Source organism: Lynx canadensis, chromosome B4 (assembly GCF_007474595.2).
Source record: "Lynx canadensis isolate LIC74 chromosome B4, mLynCan4.pri.v2, whole genome shotgun sequence".
Classification (NCBI taxonomy): Eukaryota; Metazoa; Chordata; class Mammalia; order Carnivora; family Felidae; genus Lynx; species Lynx canadensis.
Window position 1 is genome coordinate 114369222 of NC_044309.1, and position 24958 is coordinate 114394179.

A 24958-nucleotide genomic window follows, 5' to 3' on the forward strand; every position below is an offset into this window, starting at 1 on the left:
CAACTACTCCTTCATAAAACACTCATGAAATTCTTAATGGTAAAACTGTCCTTTGGATACCCAGCACTGTAATTAGACTCATGAAAGTTAACATCTCCATTTTTTTCTTGATTTCTGATTTGATGGATAATATAAACACTTCATTGCCTGGACTTTCTTTAGCACCAGCTCAAAAACTGTAAATATGTCTTTAATGATCTGAATAATGTAACTGTCCTTCTGTCTTAATGAATTCTGTGTCTTAGGAATGATGTCTTAGAACTCTGAACAGAGGATCTGGCTTAGTAACACTTCACTGAGATTGGGGCTGTTGAACAAGGTCCCTAAGGCACCATTAACAAACCCATCAAAAGCATCTTTAAAATATTTGCATATTTTAGGTTTGGGAAAGATGTATGTAACTTAGTAGGCAGAGGAGGAAAGGTCTCCTGTATTCATCCTGAATGAAAATAGGAAAAATTTTAAATGCCTGTTTCTATATAGTGAAAACCAAAATTATGAGTGATGTATTAGCAAAAACCAGTGAACATGTACTTTTTAAAAAATTCAGCATTTAAGTTAGAAATTACCTCAATTGTGGGTTTCTTTCTTAAACTTTTAACTGGTTACTTGAAGTTGATAATTCATTTTAAGGCCTTTATGTGTAATTGTAGCCATTTGTCTACAAACTCATCTATTAAGCAATAGTAAAATCCCCCCATTCATTCATATCTTCCCTCCCCTTCCTGAGTGTAATGCTGAAACTGGGAGCTTAAGAATGTGGAAGTTTGAAAATAGAAAAACTTATCTATAGTCACGTATAAGGAATGCCTGGCAGCATGAGGCAAAATGAGGTTCATAATGGACCTTCATCATTCCTTTTAACAACCTGACAAGAGCCTTGTTGTGAAATAAATAATCCCCTAGCCTTTATGGATTCCCAGATCCCTCAACAGCAGCTTTAGTCTCATAAGATTTCCTAGCTGTCTGCCCAGCATCTAAGACCTAGGCTCAGTCAAAACCTGTGTATCAAAGCTAAAATACACAAGAAAGACCCACTGTGGAGTAGTTACCTTCAGACAGCAACGGAAGGGGTTCTAGAGTAGCATGCTGTACTTGGCATCTGCAATCAAACTGCAGAGTGTGATGCATACAATGCTGGCAGTGAAGTCTCCACCATGATGGGATTCTGAGCCTTGTTTCCTGAATGCCTCATTGGCACCTTTGAAGATCATGTGAGGTACCTAATAACTCAATAAATACTATTTCCATTCAACCTAGCCAAAGTTGACCTCCACTGCTTGCTAAAAATACAAAGTCTAAGCTAGACAGAGAAGAAAGTGAAGAGAAGGTAAGAATTAATAGACTAGGGGGTGGGGTGTGGATGAAGAGGTTAAGAAGTGAAATATCTCTTTGGGATTAAATGAGATCAAAGGAGAGCACCCAAATCGGCTAATCTCTTTATCAAAGAACTTCTACCTAGTATAACAGCCTTTAAAGAGGGAGCTAATTTCACATTAAGAGAGCCAACTTCAACTAGACAGTCTGGTACATCTACTGGGGAAAAAACTTGGAGCTAGGACACCTAAATTAAATCCCAATTCTAACTGTACCAATTTGTTACCCAACCATACAAACTCACTTACCTCCCTAGCCTTCTAAAAATGTAGTCCCTTGAACATTTCAAAGGTTCTCTCTAGCACTAAAATTGATTGGAAATTTTGTTACTGGAATGGGTTAAATCTTACTGCTATATACCTCCTTCCAGTAAAAGGTCCCTTTTATAATACTCTTTAACCTTACAATTACTGTTCAATATTTTGACCTCCCTGTTGAGGGAAGAGGTATTATGGACTGTATCCCCAACATCTACACCAATGCCCAATATCTAACTAAATAAAGAAGAAGTTTGTTGCTAATGAGACCTGCTTTTTTCCAAATTATTTTTCACCTGCTTACTAAAGAAAAATACAGTATCAACTTAAATAGGCCACACTCCTAATAGCCAAAATCTAATTAACATTTTAGTATGTTTATATTTTATCCTGATAAAAATAAAAGCCCTTAAAAACAGTTTAATATTTTTACACTTTTTTGTTTACTGTGTCACTGCATCCTGTTTTCCTGGTTGCTTTACAGGTAAATTAAACAATAATCTTTGCCAACTGTATGGCATAAATAGGCACTTTTACTAGCCTAGAAGCTAGTGGCTACACTTGTACAGCTACCATATATTACTTACCTAATCCCTGATCACTAGCTACATCAGGTTTCAAATGTGGTAATCACAACATAATTTAACTGCTAAATGCCTTAGGTCTCCACTAAAAGTCCTACACTTACATTAACAGACAAGAAGATGGAAAGAAGCAAAAGCAGTTTGAATTTTCAATGAGGCAAACAAAAACAAGTTATAGTTGGTCCAGATTTGCATTCTTAATTCAATTGTGCTGACATAATTTTGTCCAAAATCCAAACCACAGGAAGAAAAAATTATTTTTTTCACATACTGCATACTAATTCTGAGATAAATTAGGAAGCGATCAGATATTAGGATTTCTGTCTCCCCCCAAAACAAGCATCCCTTAAGAAGCCTGCCACACTGCACAACTCCAAGAGAGGACCATTCACATCACAATCTGTATGAATAGCACCCCCTGAAGCTGTGCAGGGCAAGATCCTAAATACTTTGGATTAAAGAATAAAACCAGTTTAGCTGCTGTACAAATCAGCTTTATTGTTATCTAACTCAGGGAAAATTGATTATACTAAAATCAAAACAATTCTAATAAAATCACAATGTATTATTTACCTCAAATATACCATTTCCCTACCCACTGTTGACAAATGGGCATTGACTGTGCTTTATAAAGATCTTTGTCCCATTTCAGGGGATTATGTTTAAGGTCATCTATTTTATGGAACTAATACATAAATGATGAAGTTTACCCACACCGAAGAGATACTCATTTTTTCCCAATTCACAGTGAAGCAGCATCTTTGCAAATCAGGAAGCAGTAATAACACTATAATGCTCAGCATTACGATAGGCTCTCCTCTGCACTCTAACCCTTCTCAACCACCCTAGAGCTAGACTAATGTATTAAAGAGATAAAGAAGTAGAAGTAGGCTGTACAAGCTAGTACTTGGCACAGCTGTAAGTCAAGCCCAGAAAGCCCAACCCCCCCATCCTGTGCTCCTAACACATATATCCTACACATCTAGTTCCACATACCCAAAATCCTTCTGCTATGGAGAACTAGCAAATAGATCTAAGACATTTAAGACACTAACCATTATTTTGCCCACAAAGAAGCATTTCTACCATTTTGAAAATCAACTGTCACTTAAGAGGTAAGCAATTAACTAGATGCTAATTAAAAAAGCAAGAGTATTATTGGACAGTAGGAGTGCACTTTCTGCAAAAAGCTATCCCTCAAGCACTTTCCCCCGTCTGACTCCCCAGCTACACTAGTCCCTATAGGTCAAGGCCAAGGTGTAGCATTTGCAGCCCTAATAATGAGCACCACATAGTGTCTCACGTTCCATACTGGCTGAATGAACATATCTACTACTGAAGTAAGCCCTAGAGAGGAAAAATATACATATATTGACAGGTAAAGGGGGATTCAAGAACTTCCAAAAATGGTAGGCCCAAGGCTTTAAGGAGCCAGACAGTGGCCACAAATGGCCAGGAGTATGCAGAAAAAAGGACTTTTTAAGGCTCTAAACCCAATCTTTATGAACTAATTCATACTTTTGCTTAAAAGCCTTGGCCTGGAGGAGCACTTGGGTGGCTCGGTGGGTTGAACGTCGGACTTCAGCTCAGGTCATGATCTCATGGTTCATAAGTTCAAGCCCCACATCAGACTCGCTGCTGTCAATGCAGAGCCCACTTCAGATCCTCTGTCCTCCTCACTCTCTGCCCCTCCCCCGCTCACGCTCTTCCTCTCAAAAATAAACATTAAAAACAAAAAAAGAAAAAAAAAAATCATGGCCTTGATATCTTCCTTAGGAGTTGTGCACTTAAAGGACCAAACACTAAGCACCAGAGTATCGGGCTTAAGTTTCTTTTGCCCCATTAGCAGCTTTGATGATCTAATAATCATTTTTGTCGAGTTTAATAATGATCATTTGCTCAATACCAACTGGCTGACGTATCAAAGATTCAGTTTTCTACCTCAAGGTTTTTGGAACAATTTGAAATGAAACTTCTCAAGAAACCAAGGTTAGAAATTTTAATGTTTCACACATTATCAATCTGGTTTGAAAGTTAAATAATCTCAAAAGATCCAGCTGGAGTATATAACTCAGTAGACATTTTATTCTTCTGTGATTTCAGATGATTATTTTGTCCTGTGCTACTGAGCCAGAGAAGGAAATGACCCAGACAACTCAGATTTTAATGTAACTGAAATAACCACAAATTTACATACCGAGGCAGACATATTATATATGACAAAGTATCTGTGTATAATACTGGGTCAGATTCACCCACTTCATGTGGACAGCTAGTCTCTGCAATAATGCAATATGAATGCTGGACTTAGGGTTTGCTAGCAGTGTGAATATATCATGTAAAACTGCACCTAAACAACAACAAAATTTCAAACAAAAATAACAAAAGCTTACAAAATTATAAAATAATTGATTTATGTGGTCCAATAGTGGTTTCCTTGAGGAAAGTAATTAGATGACTGGGACACAGAGGTGGGGGACACTTCAGTGAGTATCCTTTTGATTTTGTAACACATGCAAGTGCTACTTACCAAAAACAGCAAGAAAAAATGTTTTTAAAATAAAATCACCCAAGGAAATTGAATAAGCATTTTAAGTAACCCTATTCTGAAAGTGGCAATGTCTCATTATCAAGAAAACCCTTAAAACTCAGAATAGACAAACTTTTTAAGTTATTTAGTGTTGTGGAGAAAACTGGCTCTCACATACATCACTTGTGGGATGGATTACAAGCGAACCCAATCTTTAAAATTTCACAACTTGGAATTTATCATAAGGAAACCTGTGGATGTGTTCAAAAGTACACCTCCAGAAATGACCACACCAAAACCTACGAGAAAAAGATGTTGTTAAAGGTAATGTGTAACACCAAAGAAATATACCCCCTATATAAAGTGAAACCACACTTCAAAACAGTATAATCTTTTAATTAAGTGTTGTGCTGGGGTGGAATATTCCAAATCTTAATGAGATGTTGGTTTTACAGCTGTTGTCAAAACTTAAATTTGTACACTTAAAATGGATGCATCACTTGTATGTAAATTCTACCTCAATAAAGTTTATATAAAAGGAAAAAGAAAGTGTAGTGTGTGTCTTGAGCATATTGAGGGCAGCAATTGGGTCTTAATTTGGGTAGACAGGGCTCTTTATTCACCTATTTGTTGAGACTTAGAGGCAGGAGTTACACTGATCAAGCAGTTATGAATTTGAGCAGCGGAGCAACACAGGAAGAAAGAAACTAGAGGAAAAACACCAAGAGCCAAGGACATGGCTTATGACCATTGGCTGCTTAAACTCCTAACTCTCCAATAAAAATCACTCAACTTGCAAAATGCTTGCAATCACACAGTGGATTCTTTTATGGAAACTGTTGAAAGGGCTGAGCCGTGTGTCTGAGTTAACAGCAGGCAAAAGGAAACCTCAAGACCTTCAACTACTTGATAAATGGCCAAACCTTAGGAAGGATACTAGCTTTTCAGAAGCTAATGAATTAGAAAGCTAGATAAATTTAGTTAGAACTCCAAGGTGTAGGGATTGACACAAGAATTAATCCTTAAAACTGACCTGGTTGTTCACACATGTTGTTTCATTTAAGCCCCAGAACCACCTCTGGAAATGTACACAAGTGACAGAACATGGATAGAAGCCCACTTCCGGTCAAGGGCTCTCTTTACACTCAACAGTTAGAACTTCGAATCCTCAGCATCCAGCACTCACATCCACACACTCATGTTAGGTGAACGACAGAGTCAGAACTATAAGGTGTATCAGAGCTAAAAATACAAAATGTTTCTTCATTTGTTCTCATAATATATGAAATGTCCTTAGAGCTGATGCAGAGAGTCACTAAGGATAAACTGCGGAAGTACCATTTGCTTTGGCATTTTACTCTCTCTAACCCTGCTTTCTTCTCTAACATCCTAGCTTGAAGACACGCAGTTCTGGTCTTTCCTGAGATTTGAAGGTTGGTCCAAAATACAGGGGAAAAGATTCAACTGATTTGGAACAAAGGCACTTCTCTATAGTATATGTGGCTTACTTTTTTAAGGTTATTTATTTATTTTGAGAGAGAGAGCACGTGTGCACGTGCAAGGGACAGGCAGAGAGAGGGAGAGAAAAAAACCCAGGCAGGCTCTGGGCTCTGTGCTGTTAGCGTGGTGCCCAATGCAGGGCTCAACCTCACGAACAATGAGATCATGACCTGAGCCGAAATCAAGAATCAGACGCTTAACCGACTGAGCCACCCAGGCACCCCTATATGTTGCTTTTTAAAAATCCTGACTGTCAAATGGTGTGTATGTTAGGGCAGGGGAGTTGCAGCAGGGGTCCCCTTACCCTAAGTGTAATTACCCCAACCCCAGGCTTGAACTCACAAACCATGAGATCATGACCTGAGCTGAAGTCTGACACTTAACCAACTGAACCACCCAGGTCCCCCCTGGTAACACATTTTATCTGTGATAGTTCCCACATGTTCACAGAACTGCCAGAGTAAGGATTAGTCCAGCTGCCTGCACACCACTTAGTACCACCCCAACCTCCCACTCCTGCCCTCCACTCTGCAAAGGATAAAAGGACAGCTGGGAAGTAGAAGGGCAGTTATGCCAGTTAAGGAAATGCCAATCCTAGAGGGTGCCCATGCAAGTACTTCAGGCCCCTACATGTTTGGGAGCCCTTCCACTGCACATGGGTAGAAGCCACAATACCATATCTAACAACTAGAATCAAATAATCAAATTCAGTATTCAAAGGGTGGTTTACTCAAAAACACTAATTTGAAAATATATGCATCCCTGTTTATTGCAGCATTATATACAATAGCCAAAATATGAAAGGAGCCCCAGTGTCCATCAACAGATGAATGGATATAGAACATGTGGTGCCTGTGTGTGTGTGGGGGGGGAGGGTGGGTGGGTGATGGAATATTACTCAGCTATAAAAAAAAGGGAATGAGATCTTGCCATTTGAGACAATCATGGATGGACCTAGAGAGTATAATGTAAGTGAAATAAATCAGATACAAATACCATAATTTCATTCATATTTGGAATTAAAAAAACACAACAAACAAAAGGCACTAACAGACAAATACAGAGAATAAACTGATGGTTGCCAGAGGGGAGGAAGGTGCGGGGATTGAGCAAAATGGGTGAAGGGGAGTGAGAGACACAGGCTTCCAGTAATGGAATAAGTCATGGGAATAAAAGGTACAGCACAGGAAATATAGTCAATGGTAATGTAATAGCTTTCCATGGTTACAGACTCTAGTTACACTTGTGGTGAGCACAGCATAAGGTATAAACTTGTCCTAGTCACTATGTGGTAACACCTTAAACTAATGGTACATTGTGTGTCAAATGCAACTCAACATTTTTTAATTTTTTTTTAACGTTTATTTATTTTTGAGACAGAGAGAGACAGAGCATGAACGGGGGAGGGTCAGAGAGAGAGGGAGACAGAATCTGAAACAGGGTCCAGGCTCTGAGCAGTCAGCACAGAGTCGGACGCGGGGCTTGAACTCACGGACCGCGAGATCGTGACCTGAGCCGAAGTCGGACGCTTAACCGACTGAGCCACCCAGGCACTCTGCAATTCAACATTTTAAAAATGTGGTTTACTGGTAACAATGTATAGGTTTCACAGAGGTCAAGACCAACACTATACCAACTAAGATCCACCATTCCTCACTTTTTAAAGCAGCAGACCACAGCTAGATGCCCTTCAGAGAACAATCTGATGATACGAGCTCAACGCAAGCCATACCCAAATGTGAACAACCCACTTTCATAATCTGGCAAGATTTCTGAGATTCCCAACCCCTATACGACCAACTTCTCCCCAGTCACACTTCTCCAATACCCCTGACAGAAGATTTAGAGTCCAGCAATACTCTGAGGCAACACCTTCACATCTATGGGAGTCAAATGAATCTACAGAAAAAGGTAAACTGCAGATAACAAGATTAAGAGAACAATCCTTGGGATCTCCCTGCCAGAGGATATAAATAAATATCCCTTCTCAGTCTTTCTCAGTTCCATTATAAAGCTTTTTCATTACAGATAAAAACAAGACTCTTAATACTGAGTGAAATGGGCAACATTTCTGTACTTTGCAATTAATCACATTTTTTCAAGATACTTGTTTTCCAACCAAGGTTGTGGGATTGATTCTACGATATAAGAGGCAGCATGATAATGTGAAACATGCACAATTTTATAGTTTTTTTAAATGTTTATTTATTTGAGAATCTGGGGGCAGGGGCAGAGAAAAGGAGAGAATTCCAAGCAAGCTCTGCACTGCAAGGTCTCTTGGTTAGTGAGATCATGACCTGAGAAGAAATCAAGAATCAGATGCCTAACCAACTGAAATACCAAGGTACCCCACCAAGATACCTCATAATTTTATCATTTTAAAGTGAATCTTTGGACTTGGAATACAACCTGTTTGGGGTCTTAGAAAAAAAATAACCTTCTTTCTTCCCCTTTTTCTTAAATTTATTGTGTTTCTACCCACCCCCCCGCTCCAGCCATACATTTGCTTTCATTTTACTAAAATCAAATATTAAATTATTCTCTGACTACATATGCCAGCTATTGGCAAAATGAAGTGGCTGACATATACCAAGCAGAAAGAATTAAATATTTTCAGTGCCATAAACAGAGAAAACTAACTATAATCAGTACAAAGAACAAACATACTCAGCATAATACTTGTAATGTTTAAAAAATTAACATACATAAATCATAACCATAACTGGCCTGATGATTTAACTCAAGAAATAAAGGACTACTTTGGAGTAAAGAAGTATGTGTGTGCACGCTAAGAATATTAAAATTGCTATAACTTGATTACTCATAAGATGGAACGTATGCTAGTTTTACTTTCTTTTTTCACTGACAGTAGACTAAAACAGCTGCATTTTTTAAATACATACCTGTAGGACACAGGGAACGAAAGCCTGCTCACTGACTAGGACTTGGTTCTTGGCAGTCAGGGTCCCACTGCATTCTAATACAGGAAAACCTGCTAAAGTAATCCCTACAATGAGGGGCTAGCATCAGAATTCTCCAACACCTTTGTTTATTGTCCTGTTATGACAAATCAATTAGTATCAATTAAACAGCAGAAAACAAAAAGGCTAGTATGTATGTGTGTGAACCATCAGAGCAAGGATCTATATAGGCTTTTTAAAAAGTATATATGGTGCTTAAAACTTTGACCCAGGGAGTGCCAAATATTTAATTTTTCCAATGGTTACAAAGAGCAAATTAAATTATTTTTTCATCAGCTTTAAAAAAATAAGTAAATCCTGCCATTTGCAACAATAAAATTATGCTAAGTAAGCCAAAAGACAAATATGCATGATCTCACTTATGTGTGAAATCTTTAAAAAGAAAAGAAACAAACAAACCCTAAGTAGAACAGAAGTTACCACAGAGGCTAGAAGGTGGAGGAAAAGGGAAGGTGGTATGAATCAAAGAATAAAATTTTTCAAAATAAGAAAAAAACAAAAAGTAAAAATTTTCAGTTATAAGATGAATAAATTCTGGAGACCTAATTTATCACATGTAACAATAGTACCGTATTGCACACTTGGAATTTGCTGAGAATAGATCTCAAGTGTTCTGACCACAACAAAAAAAATAACTATGGGAAGACCTACATTTACATGTTTGTAGTAATCATTTCAAAAGGTATACATACACATATCAAAACACCATGCTGTACACCTTCAATGTATACAATTTGTAAAAAAAAATTTTTTTAACATATTTTTTCACTGTAATTAATGACTCAACAACAGGACCAACAATGGGTTTCCCAGAGTGCCTCAACAGGATCCCAGAAAACAAAGCAAAGAACTTAAATTTGATCCCTGATTTTCTTTTCATGGAACTTATAGAAATAACAGAAAATAGTATTTCTAGTCCTAAACCACAATCTACTTGTTATTAAGAACATTCCCAGGAGAGCAGAGGAAACAAACCCAAACAACACAGAATGCTGGGCAGTCACATTTGATGAGGGATGCTTCCTTGCAAACATGGCATAATCCAGAAGCCAGAAAATACATCATTTTGGCTGGTAAACAACATCACTATCGGAGGTTGTATAAGAGGAGACAGGAAGGAGATGCCAATGAAATAAGATGAAAAGGCCAGCTGGTCAAAAAGTCGTATATGCCAAGTTGAAAAGTTTGAACTCCATCCTATATACAGTGGACAGCCATATCACATCAATGTTTTTAGAATGATGGTGTGGAAAATGGGGAGAGAGGGTTGGCAGTGAGTGAAGACAGAGAGAGGAGTTCTGAGATTGCAAAAACAATCAGGAAAGGATGAATAAGGGCCCACAAACAAAGACAACTGGAAAGAGAGAAGACAGGAATGGGTTAACAGATGCCAGATACATTTGTCAGGCTGAATCAATCTGCATGTGGAAGAGAAACAAGGGGAGGAAAGAGAAGGAGTAAATCTCAGGCAACTGGGTTAATGGTGACATAATAAAGAGAAGAAACACTAGAAATGCTGACTCACATGAGGGGAGACAGCAATATGAATACATTTCATTGTAAAAAAAAAAAAAAAAAAAAAAAAAAAGGTGATTTTAAAATGTCTGCAACATTATCAACAACAGCCAATAGCCAAACTATGGAAGAGCCCAAATGCCCACTGACTGATGAATGGATAAAGAAGATGTGGTATAGGGACGCCTGGGTGGCTCAAACAGTTAGGCGTCCGACTTCGGCTCAGGTCATGATCTCACAGTTCATGAGTTCAAGCCCCACATCAGGCTGTGTGCTGACAGCTCAGAGCCTGGAGCCTACTTCGGATTCTGTGTCCCCCTCTCTCTCCGCCCCACCCCTGCTTGTGCTCTGTGTCTGTCTTTCAAAAAATGAATAAACATAAAAAAAAAAGATGTGGTATATATATACAGAATATTACTCAGCCATCATAAAGAATGAAATCTTGCCATTGGCAACAATGTGGATGGAGCTAGAATGTATCATGCTAAGCAAAATAAGTCAGAGCAAGACAAATATCAAATGATTTCATTCATATGTAAAATTTAAGAAAAACAGATGAACATACGGAAAGGAGGAAGAAAAGAAAAAGGAGAGGGAAACAAACCACAAGAGATAATAAGAGAACTATGAGGGCTGATGGAGGGACATGGGTGGGGGATGGGCTAGATGGGTGATGGGTATTAAGGAGGGCACTTGCTGTGATGAGCACTTCAATGCAAGTGATCACTGAATTATACTCCTTAAACGAATACTGCACTGTATGTTATTTAACTAAAATTAAAAAAAAAAAAAAAAGGAAAAAAAATGTCTGCAAGACATCTAAGTGGAGATAAAAAGTAGGCAGTTGGAAAGACCTGAAACTCTGCACTAGATTTTGGAATAATTGATCGATGTGGACTGAAACCAAGTTAAGCAAATAAATGTGTTCAAAGGAATATATAATGAGAAAAGGTCCAAGGAGACCCCAAGAGAACATAAACATTTAAAGAGGCTTTAAAACTTTCAAAGCTGATAGGATACAGGCCTGCACATTAGTTATACTAGAAAACTATACATTTATTTCAGAATACTGCTTACTACTCAGCATTTTAACATGGGGCGGGGGGAGGGATTGCCTAAGATCCAGTTTAAAAGCCAAAAGGGAAAATCAGTTCCAGGACTATGCGATCATGGCCTTTTCTCACTGTTTCAAATTCTGCCCAAAGGGATCAAATAATCACCAAGTTTTAAAACAGGAATTTGAGGGGCGCCTGAGTGACTAGTCAGTTGAGCATCCAAGTCTTGATTTCGGCTCAGTTCATGATCCCAGGGTTATGGAATCGATCCCCTCATTGGGCATGGAGCCTGCTTAAAATTCTCTCTCTCTCTCTCTCTCTCTCTCTCTCCCTCTCCCTCTCCCTCTCCCTCTCCCTCTCCCTCTCCCTCTCTCCCTCCCTCCCTTTGCCCCTCCCATGCTTGGTTTCTCAGGGAAAGTAAGTGACTTGGCCAAGGTCACAAAGTTTCTTAATCCTTGAGATAAGAATAAAAGTCAGTGCTGATCCCTAACCATTGTTCACCAGCATTGCCTTAATTTTCTCAATGTCCAGCAATCAAATCTAATCTTTAAAGATAAAGATTTACTACCTTTGACAATTTAAAAAACAATAATGGCTTAGAAGGCTCAAGAATATTTCTTAAATGTTCTAGGGGTGCCTGGGTGGCGCAGTCGGTTAAGCGTCCGACTTCAGCCAGGTCACGATCTCGCGGTCCGTGAGTTCGAGCCCCGCGTCAGGCTCTGGGCGGATGGCTCAGAGCCTGGAGCCTGTTTCCGATTCTGTGTCTCCCTCTCTCTCTGCCCCTCCCCCGTTCATGCTCTGTCTCTCTCTGTCCCAAAAATAAAAAATAAAACGTTGAAAAAAAATTAAAAAAAAAAAAAAAAGAATATTTCTTAAATGTTCTAAAGCAATGCAGGTTTCAAATGTGACTAGTTTGGGGGAATAAATACAGATTACCTACCTGCTGAAAGTACTGCTTTGTTTCATTCAGCACTGTCATTTCTTAAAAGTTATTAACTTAGGAAACTTCAGCTAAAAATTTTGAAAGGGAATGAAGTACTGACATACACTGCAATATGAACTTTGAAAACATGCTAAGTGAAAGAAGCCAGACACAAAATGCCATGTATTATGATTCCATTTATATGAAATGTCCAGAAACAGATGAAACCAGAGAGACAGAAAGTAGATAAACAGTTCTCGGAGGTTGAAGGAGAAGGGGTGAATGTTAACTGCTAATGGGTGTAGGGTTTCTTTTCGGGGTGATGAAATAATCTGGAATTAGTGGTTATGGCTGCACAACTTTGTCAATTATTAAAATCACTGAAGTGTACATTTCAAATGGATGAATTTTATGGAACACGAGTTATATCTCAAAAACATAAATGGAGCATTTAGGTTTTTCCTTCCATATTCAGTAAGATTTTAGTCATTCAACCTATGAACTGAAGACTAAAATAGCAAAAGAAAATAAGGAGGAAATAATTCTGTATTATTTTATTATAGAACATACTTAGTATATTAATTGAATGTTTATAATGAATATACATTCATAAACTAGACTTCTGGAGAAAAAAATTTTTCAAATCAAGACTGCATTTAAAATGTCGTGGTCCATGCAAAGAAGTGCTGACTCACATTACAGCTTTAGCACTGCTCAAGTATCTTCCTGGAGATTTTGAGATGCCTAACCTGAAATGACATTCTAGTCTCCACACACACACACACACCCACCTCACTTTTCTACTTAGCCTTCAAATGTGAACTCAAATGTCATTCTAAAAACTGTTTCCCTAAACCAGTCTTGAAGGTTTCCCCACCCCCAAACTGTCATGTCTTTGGCGTTTCCATTGATGCCGTGCTTTCTACAAATGAGAAGGTCCTGGCTATGTGACTTTACTTATATCCTGTATCCCCCACATTCTACCCATCTTTACACTGAAGTGGAGCACACACAAGGCCATTGTTCCTGCAAATGCCCATAAAAACCATCTGGAGATCTTAAAACATAACAACAACAACAACAAACCATGCTAGGCTGACATGTATATGTCAAATTTATGAATGCCCCAAATAATTCCGATGTACAACCATGAACTCAGATCATAAACAAGTGGTCACAGAAAATATCTTCTAGTTTCTACACCCATACACCAGCAGCCTTCCCAATGAAACTGGGAGAAGATTCTGACAGGAAACAGGCGAGGTTTGGCCAAGTATTCACTGATCTCCAATCGTATCAGTGGCAGGAACCTGAATGGAGCTTGCAGCACTTTCAGCTTAACCCTTTCCTGAAGGGCACCAATAAAGACAGGGTGGACAGAGTGCTTTATCTGAAAAAATGTAAAGGCAAGAAACTGCAAGCTTTACAGCTGTAAATCACTGTGCCTCCAACTGTAAAAAATGACTTTTCTAAAAAGCCAAAACAAGAATTCTAGTATATGCAGGTGTGTAGGGAAAATTCTACTGCAACAGCACTTTTCCCTACTCTCTCCAAATGAGAGTGAGGAAAACAGCCAGACACAAATATCCACCGTGGGTTGAAAACACAAAATTCAATTTAATGTATAAATGAGTGTAATAATTCTAATCTATTTTTAGGCTTAATGAGTGAAAAAAAAAAATTTTTTAAGTAGGCTCCACTCCCAGCATGAAGCCCAACGCAGAGCTTGAACTCATGACCCCGAGATGAGCTGAGATCAGGAGTTGCATATTTAACCAACTAAGCCACCCAGGTGCCCCTGGGTGAAAATATTGTTTAAAATTAACATTAGAGACGCTATGCTCTGATGCAGTGATACCTCAAATGTATTTTGCTAGTAAGAAATAGCAAGAAAGAAGGGAATAGCTGCTCTTTAGTTCCTTCTCACCAGAACCCCAAACTTCCCCAAATGCAAGGATTCAGAAGGGCAGGAGAGGAATATATCGCCCCAGACCAGAGGCATTCCATCCTATGTGAAACTATTACTAAACAGGGACTCACTTGTGCAAAAGCCTCTAATTAAACTGCAATAAGGAGACTTCTGATGAAAAAGAAGAAAGCTAAGCACTTAGACTCTGCACATGAACATGTTTTTCCACTTCATCTGTCCAAATGATAAAATATACAAATACATACAGTGCCAGTTATTATCGAGGGGCAGATAAGCTCTGGCGCCTTCCATCTACAGCACCTGCAGTCTATAGATTTACACTGCAGAGGTTCGTATCACAGCTCCACCAACCATTTAACACCTCTGTGCAGGCTTCTATATCTGTAATGCAGGACTAATACTAACATCCATATCATAGGATTGCTGTTGGAATTAAATAAATTAATGCACGTAACATGCTTAGAACAATGCATCATACATAGTAAGTGCTCAATAAAAGATGTCTTCCTTACATAATAAAAACCGTATGACCAATCTCACTTCAAGAACAGTTGTCACACGGCATTCTGGTGAATGATTCATACCCTAAGTCTGAACTTAACAATTCAAAACTTAACAATGCTTTCTTTGCCCAACAGTTCTTGATGTCAACTCTCTACACGTAGTATTTGGACACTAATAGTTCTTGTGGGAACTTGATAATTATATATAAGACCCTATCCATCACACATACTGGATTTCTGGAATGTGCTATACTTTTATGTACTTTCTCCCTCTCCCTTTCTCCTTCCAGCTTTCCTACCTGCTATTCCATCTACCCAAACTCACTCCCTCCTTCTCTTCAACTTTAATAACATTCTCTCATCCTTACTTTCCTTGACCCTCAGACTAGGGTAAATCTCATGTATATCTTCTCTCACAACTCACCTCACCTAATTTCTTGTTTCATGACGTGTTTCTTAGACAGGGATTGTCTTTAGACAGGGATGTCTTTCTTGTTCACCTAGCTTAGAGCTAAATATGCATTATGCATTTCAATAAATGCCCATTTAATTGAACTGAAACATGCCTTAAGAATGGATTTTTTTAAAAGGATAATAAAAAGGCAGACAAATTGCAATGTTATGGAAAAATGAAATTCGGCATTGGGCTCTTAAATAGCTTACTAAAGTCACTTTTGTCCCTGCCCTATTTTAAGGGGTGAAGTGGATGGTAATGTCCTTAAGGGTCATAAAAACACAGACTTTATGGGGACATTTTCCTTAGAATAAATTAAAACATCTTTAAAAGTTGTGAAGAAATAAAGGCACCCATAGTCTCAAAACATAAAAATAACATGTTATGCTTCCTTCTAGTATTTTCCTGATATTGTACAATGCCTTCAGTTACTAGATTGTAAAGACTTTGAAAATAAAAAACAGATTTGCCCAAAACAGACCAAATTACTGAGACACATAATGAAAACTAAGAGTTTAAAATCTCAACAGGAAATAGCCAAAAAGCAAAATATGTCAACATTAGATTCTGAAACCAATGTCTAAAAGCACTTTAGAGACACTTGGCTGGCTCAGTCAACAGAGCATGTGACTCTTGATCTCAAGGTCATGAGTTCGAGTCTGAAGTTGGGCACAGAGATTACACTTATTTATTTATAATAAATAACATAGGAGGACTTTTATAGCTGAATCCTAATAATTTACAAACATCTGAGTTGTAGGCCAAGTCAGAATTATAAAAATTTTGATCTCTAAGTATCCTCAGGGGATTTTAGAATAGCTACAACCAGGACTTTAGCAAATATACAATACCCTGAATAGTGTGGTACAGCTCTGAAAGACAAAGAAGTCTTTCTGTTGATTCTCTGAGGGCTCATCCAATCACATAATAGTTTCTGCCACCAGAGATGCTAGGACCAGTTCTCAGACTATGGTGATGTTACATCATACCTAATCCACAAATAAAAGAGAACTATTTAACATTAAAAAAAAAAAAAAAGTTCACTTAGGAAGCATTTTTAGAAATTGCTAAGACTTCAGGTGAAGTTAACTGATTCCCTATTATTCCACCTCCTAATTTATATATTCATGCTGATGTCCTTCATACCCTAAATTTGCAAAGAAAATTTTAACTATATAATAAAATACAAGTCCAACTCATCTTTCATACAGGAGTATTCTTGATATAAAATTACTACATATGCCTTTCAGATCTATTTTGTTTTTGGAAAATGAAATTATATAGTAATTAGGCACCTGCATCAAAACTGTGAGTACTACAACTATAATGCCCAAAGCCCTGGTGGATGCTATCCTCATCTCCTTGTTTCTGTATTTCTCTAGTGCATACGTATCTGTAACTCATGATAACAGATTTAAATGTTATGTTCACAATCCATACTACCAGAATCTGTAGCACAACGTATTTTCTTCTTAAAACCACTTACACACAAGTAAACCATCCTATAAGGTATAGAGGGGGAAAGCAAAGCTATCAACTTGTAAGCAGAATCCTAGTTATCCAACTTCTTTGCCTACAGACTCATCAGAGAATGAAAACAATCGGCATTCTAACGTGTAAAACTCTATGCCTATGAAGTGGTCACAAGTGTGGAAAAAATTATGAACTTCTGCTAACCAAATACATATTTCTGATGTCATAATTAGTCAGCATGGTGGATACTCAGGCAACGCTTGATAATCTGACAAAACTCAGTTTCTATTGTGGGAGAGCTGATCAACCTGGACTGAAGAAAGTGCTTGACAGAGAGAAGCTTAAATAACACCACAGAGGCGCCTGGATGGCTCAGTCAGTTAAGCATTAGGCTCTGGATTTTGGCTCAGGTCACGATCTTAACAGTTTCATAGGTTTGAGCCTGCATCGGGCTCTGCACGGACAGCACAGAGCCCACTTCAGATTCTCCCTCTCTCTGTCCTTCCCCTGCTCATGCTCTCTCAAAATAAACTTAAAAAATAAATAACTATTTTTAATTTACTTTCAATTATGCCCACATTTCATAATCAAAACATTAGGCAGTATATTAAACAATATCCTTATAACCTGAAAGTTTAATCACTACCAAAAGTAGTCCAGGGATTCTTAACCTGGAATCCATGGAGACCAAGATGATTTACAAATAAGCTTGTCAAGAATCTGAATCCCAACGCACCTGGGTGGCTCAGCTGGTTTAACGTCCTGACTCGATTTTGGCATACTCTACGGGGCAGAGCCTGCTTGGGATTCTTTGTCTCTCCCCCTCTCCAGCACTAGAATGTGCACACTCTCTAAAAATAAACGAACTTAAAAAAAAAAAAAATCTGAATCCCCAGAAGTCACCCGCAAAAGTAAGGCTTATTTTCCTAGGATGGTCAGAAAATTCTTAAATTGGGACAACAACCAAAAGAGCCAAGAATCACACTGTTTCTGGTCAAATATTTACTATAAAAGTTTATCAGTTTCCTAAGGATGTTTTAATTACATATAACAAGTCCATCCTCATCACGTAAGATTTCATGGCTTTTTTTTAAACAGGAAAAAAACATTACTGAACTTTCAAGGCTTAAAAAAAGGGCCAGTTTCCTAAATAATTTTTCTTAGTAAAAACTACCTTATATACTAGAATAGATATCCAATGATCAAATGAGTGGCTTTTAAATAGTGCTGGGGGAGGGGGGTCCTGGGTGGCTCAGTTGGTTAAGCACCATACTCTTGATTTCAGCTCAGGCTGAGCTAAGCATGGAGCCTGCTTAAGATTCTCTCTCTCCTTCTTCCTCTGCCCCTCCCCTGCTCACACACACACACAAGCACATGTTCTGTCTGTCCCCCCCCCCTCCTCTCTCAAAAAATAAATAAGGAAAATAAACAGTGATAGGGAAAAAGTGACATCTGTATTTTTAAAAATCAAAATCATTAAAGTAAAAAGTATACACAACTCAAGCCTAAATGCAGAGTCAGATCACATCAGGTTTTTAAAAATCTGGAACCAAACCTCACCAACAGAAGAATAAAAATCTAATCTAAGCAGGTTGGTTTGCCAGGTTTTAATCAAATAAGTCAACTCCTTGAGTAAGTTAACTACTGTTAACTTACTGTTTTTTTTTTTTTTCAACGTTTATTTATTTTTGGGACAGAGAGAGATAGAGCATGAACGGGGGAGGGGCAGAGAGTGAGGGAGACACAGAATCGGAAACAGGCTCCAGGCTCCCAGCCATCAGCCCAGAGCCTGACGCGGGGCTCGAACTCACGGACCGCGAGATCGTGACCTGGCTGAAGTCGGACGCTTAACCGACTGCGCCACCCAGGCGCCCCTATTTCTTAAGGCTATATTTTAGTTTTCATGATTTATTTTGAGAAGACAAAAGAACATCACTCTATTTTTTTTATTTTTTTGTTTATTTTTGAGAGTGAGAGAGAGAGACAAAGACAGGGCATGAGTGGAGGATGAGCAGAGAAAGAGAGAGACACAGAATCTGAAGCAGGCTCCAGGCTCTGAGCTGTCAGCACAGTGCCCGACACAGGGCTCAAACCCACAAGCCACAAGATCACGACCTGAGCCGAAGTTAGACACTCAACCAACGGAGCCACCCAGGCACCCCAAAAGAACATCCCTCTTAACGTAACATGTAAATCAGAAATAAATTTTTGACCAAGGCCACAACGACAGATCTCATTTATCTGCCCCCCAAGTAACTGTAATTCTTTATGATGAGTAGGTTAGGGAGGACCTTTTATTTTAGGTGTCTTTTAATGTGATTTCAAGCTTTAATTGCTCAGTCACTTTGAGAGACTAAAAAAGCTCTGGCCCAGGAAAAGAGAAAAAAGCAAATTCTAAAAATTCTAGCAAAACATGAAACTGCCAAGATTCACTGTAACTCACATGTGTACAAAATACCTCTAACTATGAGACTATTACAGCACTGTTTGCATGCAAATTTGGAGGACAATCTAAAAGTCAGCATGGGGCGCCTGGGTGGCGCAGTCGGTTAAGCGTCCGACTTCAGCCAGGTCACGATCTCGCGGTCCGTGAGTTCGAGCCCCGCGTCGGGCTCTGGGCTGATGGCTCGGAGCCTGGAGCCTGTTTCCGATTCTGTGTCTCCCTCTCTCTCTGCCCCTCCCCCGTTCACGCTCTGTCTCTCTCTGTCCCAAAAATAAATAAACGTCGAAAAAAAAAAAATTAAAAAAAAAAAAAATTTAAAAGTCAGCAATAAGGTCTAACCATACGGTTCCACAAAGAACCCCTTTAAAAAAGGAGTCACCCGGGGGTGCCTGGGTGGCTCAGTCGGTTAGGCATCGGACTTCAGCTCGGGTCACGATCTCATGGTTTGTGGGTTCAAGCACAGCATCAGGTTCTGTGCTGACCGCTCAGAGCGTGGAGGCTGTTTCGGATTCTGTGTCTCCCTCTCTCTCTGCCCCTCCCCTGCTCGCTCTCTGTCTCAAAAATAAACATTAAAAAAAAATGGGTCACCTCAAAGATGTATTGGTTTGGAGGGAATAGACTAAGTAAGGTATTAGCAACAGGAGGAGGGGAACAAACCTACTATATACATACTAAGTCTCTCTGTCTTTCTGGAAGAACACAATAAAAATAATGGTTGTCTGGGCAGGAGAACTTCAATGCTGAAGGACAGAGGAGAGTATTAATTTTCTCCATATACCCTTTAGAACCTTTCAAGTGCTGTGCTCTATGTATGTATTCCCTATTAGACAGAATAAAAAATTGACTTACTTTTCAATGAAGTAGAGATTAACTTTTAGCTCAGAGATTGACTCTTGGCTCAGACACTGGTTTAGATAGAATCTACTAAGCAATAACAATGTCAAGTTATGATATAGCATAACTCTCCTAAAACGTCTTCCAGAAATTAAAGCACATTCATTCATTCAACCAACAGTTCAATGCCTACCACATCCTTTAGATATTAGAGCAATGCCCAAGTCTTCTAAGAATCCCTGTCTTCATGGAGATTTAGTAGGAGCAGAGACAAATGGTATAAAATATAACTTCAAATAGTGATAACTGCTACACAGAGAGGGAAATAAAGGGAATAAAGAGGAACTACAGAGGAGAGGGAGAGGAAAGCTGTGTTTTGAGATGACACGTGAGTCAAGAACTGAACAATAAGCCAAAACAAGCAATGCAGTAAACAGAAGGAAAGCCCTGTGACTGGAACAAACTTAGTCTCTTATTGTTCAGTGTACAGCAAAGCAACAGTGTGGCTGCAGTGGAGTGACCCAAGGAGAGACACACAGGAGATGACCTCCGAGGTAGGAAGATGTAAGGCAGACCTTGAAACTAAGCGGGGGTGGGGGGAGTCAAGATTTTATTCTAAATGTGATGGCGAACCTTTGTAGAGTTCTGAGAAGGGGAGTGACATGATCTGTATTTTAAAAGGTAACACTAGCTGCTGCTTAGGAGGCTAATACAGTAGACTAGGCAGCAAATGATAGAACTGAAAAGTGGTTTCAGAGAGAAGAGTAAATGTGTCTGATAAAATATGTCTGGGTGGATCAGTAGGTTAAGTGTCTGTCTGACCCCTGATTTCAGCTCAGGTCTTGATCTACGATTTGTGAGTTTGAGCCCCATCATCTGGCTCTGCACTGATAGTGCAAAGCCTGCTCGGGATTCTCTCTCTGCCCTTCCCATGTGTGTTCACGCAGGGCGTGCATGCACATTCTCTCTCTCAAAATAAAATTTAGGGGCGCCTGGGTGGCTCAGTGGGTTAAACCCTTGACTTCAGCTCAGGTCATGATCTCGTGGTTCGTGATCTCTTGGTTTGAGCCAAGCCCGGCGTTGGGCTCTGTGCTGACAGCTCAGAGCCTGGAGACTGCTTCAGATTCTGTGTCTCCCTCTCTGCCCCTCACCTGCTCATGCTCTGTCACTCTCTCTCTCAAAAATAAAATAAACATAAGAAAAAAATTTTTAATAAACAAACTTAAAAAAAAAAAGAATATATTTTGAAAGTTAAGGGGCACCTGGGTGGCTCAGTCGGTTAAGCGGCCGACTTCGGCTCAGGTCATAATCTCGTGGTCCGTGAGTTCGAGCCCCGTGTCGGGCTCTGTGCTGACCGCTCAGAGCCCGGAGCCTGTTTCAGATTCTGTGTCTCCTTCTCTCTGACCCTCCCCCCTTCATGCTCTGCCTCTCTCTGTCTCAAAAATAAATAAACGTTAAAAAAAAAAATTAAAAAAAAAAAAATAAAGTTAAGTGCCTAGAGAATTTGCTAGTGGATTGTATAGGGGAATCTGAGTGGGACAGTAAATGTGTGAAGAGTAATTCAAAAAATCACCTTATATTTGTATAGTTATTTACAGTTGTCAAGGTATGTTTACATACATTATGTAATTTCATTATAATAAGAGGCAAGGGAAGGTCACACCGGGTCAAAATCCAAGTTCTGCCTCTTGCCAGTTTTAAGGCCCCAGGAAAGTCATTTGAATGATTTCTAGACTATAAAAGGTAGTCTACTTCACAAGATCAAGATCTGCAAGTATCAAAAGGTTCAAGAATTTTGCAAATGTAGGGGTGCGTGGCTGGCTCAGTTAGTGGACATGCAACTCTTGATCTCAGGGTCGTGGGTTCAAGCCCCACACTGGGTGTAGAGATTACTTAATAAAAAAAGAATTTTGCAAATGTAAATAATGACCAGTTGGAGGTAAACAGCATCCTATTATTAGCTGTCCACCACCACCACCACCATCATCACATTCTATATGGAACCTTGTATTGTGGTTGACAGAGGAGGCAAACTTAAAAAAAAATTTTAATTAAAAAACAAACATTTTTGCATTGGTTGTTATATGTAAGGGATGAATCACTGGATTCTACTCCTGAAATCATTACTGCACTATATGCTAACTGACTTGTGAGTAAATTTTAGAAAATTAAAAAATAAATTCATTAAAAACACTTTTACTGAGTAAAGGAAAATATACATAACATAACAACAACAGGCACTAGGAAAAACATTACAGGCTTGTAATCTTTCCTAGGGATTGGAGAAAACAGTTCTTTTAAGATAAGCTATAAAAGGCATTGAAGTTAAACCACTTAACTTTTACAAGATAAAACTCAAATCAAGCCCCCTTAATAGAGATGTGCTATCCACAAGATACTGTAAAATTATGATCATGAGTTATCACTGTCTTAGTTAAATAGTAAAATAAAAATACCTAGTGTAAACTAAATTATTGTGTGCCAAATGAACTAAATTATGAGGCCTTCAATTCACTGTCATAAGTCATTTCTGTAACTTCATTAAACAAAGTTTCACAGAATTTATTTTTCCATCCAAGGCTTTTGTATTACTGCAGAATATGTCCAGAGTCAAGCAAACTGGAAAAGAAAAAAGTTAAATCTTTAATTCATTACGTGTTCTGGAGAATTATCTTGAATATAAATTTGTATTATGTAGTTGATGACCCGAATACAGAAAACAAAAATTTAAATGAGGGATCCTCTATCCCTCATTTTCAACTGGGCCTCAATAAACATGATGGGGCCACGTGAGCAAAACTACATCGTTAAGAACCATCCAGTGCACACAGCAATTAAACTGCCTTGTGCAGAATCTGAGACAAATCCATAATACAACAAATTTCTCACTATGAAGGTTCACTTTATTAAACTCCAGCATACCATGACAATCTATGCTACTTCCCTGATTTCTAAGAATTTCTACCACATAAAACGTCTTATTTCTCCAAATCAAACACCTTTTAGGTTAGAGATATCCTCGCCATCTCAGATATATTTAAGTGCAATTGCACGAAGCACTACACAATACATCATCCTTCAAAAGATCTTGAGCTTGCTATGAATCTCCCCGCAAACTTTGGAAGAACAAACCAGGCTATGCCAAGGAAACGATGCTGCAAGTTAGTCACTTTAACTCGCATACAGAGGTTCTGAGGTTCTGAGCAATAGAGGTTCAACGAAAATTTTGATTAAAAATGACAAGAAAGTTCAAGGTTTTGCTTTTGTGCACTGCAAGAAATATTGCACATCTGAGGACCTGATATTACGTAAAAAATTTACAAAACAAATATGTCGATTTCCATGCTTCCATATACATTTGTCAAAGTGTAGTATTTATAAAGAGCCGAAGAATGGTTTAAAATTAAAAGTGCATAAAATCAAGAGGCAAAGGATTTCAGTCTCCCTTACCTGCGCTACCCCTCCCCTCCCCCAATGCTGTGTTAAACTATTCCCTCTGAGCAAAAACAGCTCTCAGAGTTTGCCAACCAGAGTAAAATCACTTCACAGAGATAACGGGCGGAAACGTGTTAAAAAGGGAGGAGATCACGAAAGCGAGGGCAGCGGGACGCGGAGCCCCACGTCCCCGGACCCCAGCAGCCAGCGGCGGACATGTGCCTACTGCTGCAGGACGCGCGGCCCTCCCGGAGCCGCCTCCCGGGGCATAGGGCCCCGCCCGGCCTCATTCTCCTGGTTCATTCATTCTGAATCCGGGGCTTCCGCACCCCCGCGCTCCCGCCCGGCCCAAAAGAAGGCTCCAGGGCTGAGGAGCTGTGTCGGGCCACAGCTCCCGCCCGAAGTCCGGGCCCCGCCGCGATTCCCGCGCGCCCGCGGCCTCCTCCCAGGTGGTCTGAGAGACTGCAGAGGCCCGCACCGGCCCGCACCCGAGACCAGAGCCCCGCAACCCAGCGGCCCCACCCTCCGCCAATGTGCAGGCCGGGCCTTCCCCGCCTGCGGAGCGGCCACCTGGAAGCCCCCGGTCTCCGCCGCCCGGCTGCCCCACCGCGGCCGGAAGTCTCCCCGGAGCCCCCTCCCCAGCGCCTGACTTCCCTCGCCGCCGCGGCCAGACCCTCTCCGCGCTGGCCTCGGGCCTCCCAGCGCCGGCCGCGGGCCGAAGGAAGCGAGGAGCCGCGCCGCCGGGTCCGCCGAGCGGGCAAGAGCAGAGCACAGAGCCGGGGGCTGGCCTGGGCGGTTACCTTGATAATCCTGCGGGGCAGCCCGGCCATCTTGTCAGATCCCGAGTTCGGCCTCTGGTCTCGACTCTGGCTCCGCTCGCCTCACGCACGAGTGGAAGTCCAGGGCTCCACTTCCGGGGGACGTTGCCGCGCCCGCCGCCGAGGCCCCTCGGGAAATGTAGTCCCTGCTCGCGCGCGGGCGGGCTTCCCTCGGACCTGGCCCCCTCCCCCGCGTTCCCCGCCCCAACCCCGGCCTGGGGATGGCGGAAGTGACGAGTCCCGGTGGGGCAGGGAGTTGGGGCAGGCGGCGCCGGGCGGCGCGGAGCTCCGGCGCTCGTGGCGGAGCTCGCCGCGCGGTGGTGGGACTGTGGGGCCGGCGCCCCGCC

At 40.2% G+C, this 24958-nt stretch overlaps 1 protein-coding gene across 1 annotated transcript in view; it reads right to left on the reverse strand.

Annotated features, from left to right (window-relative positions):
* The window catches only part of UBE2N (ubiquitin conjugating enzyme E2 N), a 36174-nt gene extending 11445 nt beyond the window's left edge, over window positions 1-24729 (reverse strand). Inside the window, exon 1 of the mRNA XM_030323377.1 lies at window positions 24594-24729. Coding sequence (XP_030179237.1) covers window positions 24594-24623 — 30 coding nt within the window. The 5' untranslated portion in view covers window positions 24624-24729. The remainder of the gene's footprint in view (window positions 1-24593) is intronic.
* Window positions 24730-24958: the final 229 nt, after the last annotated feature.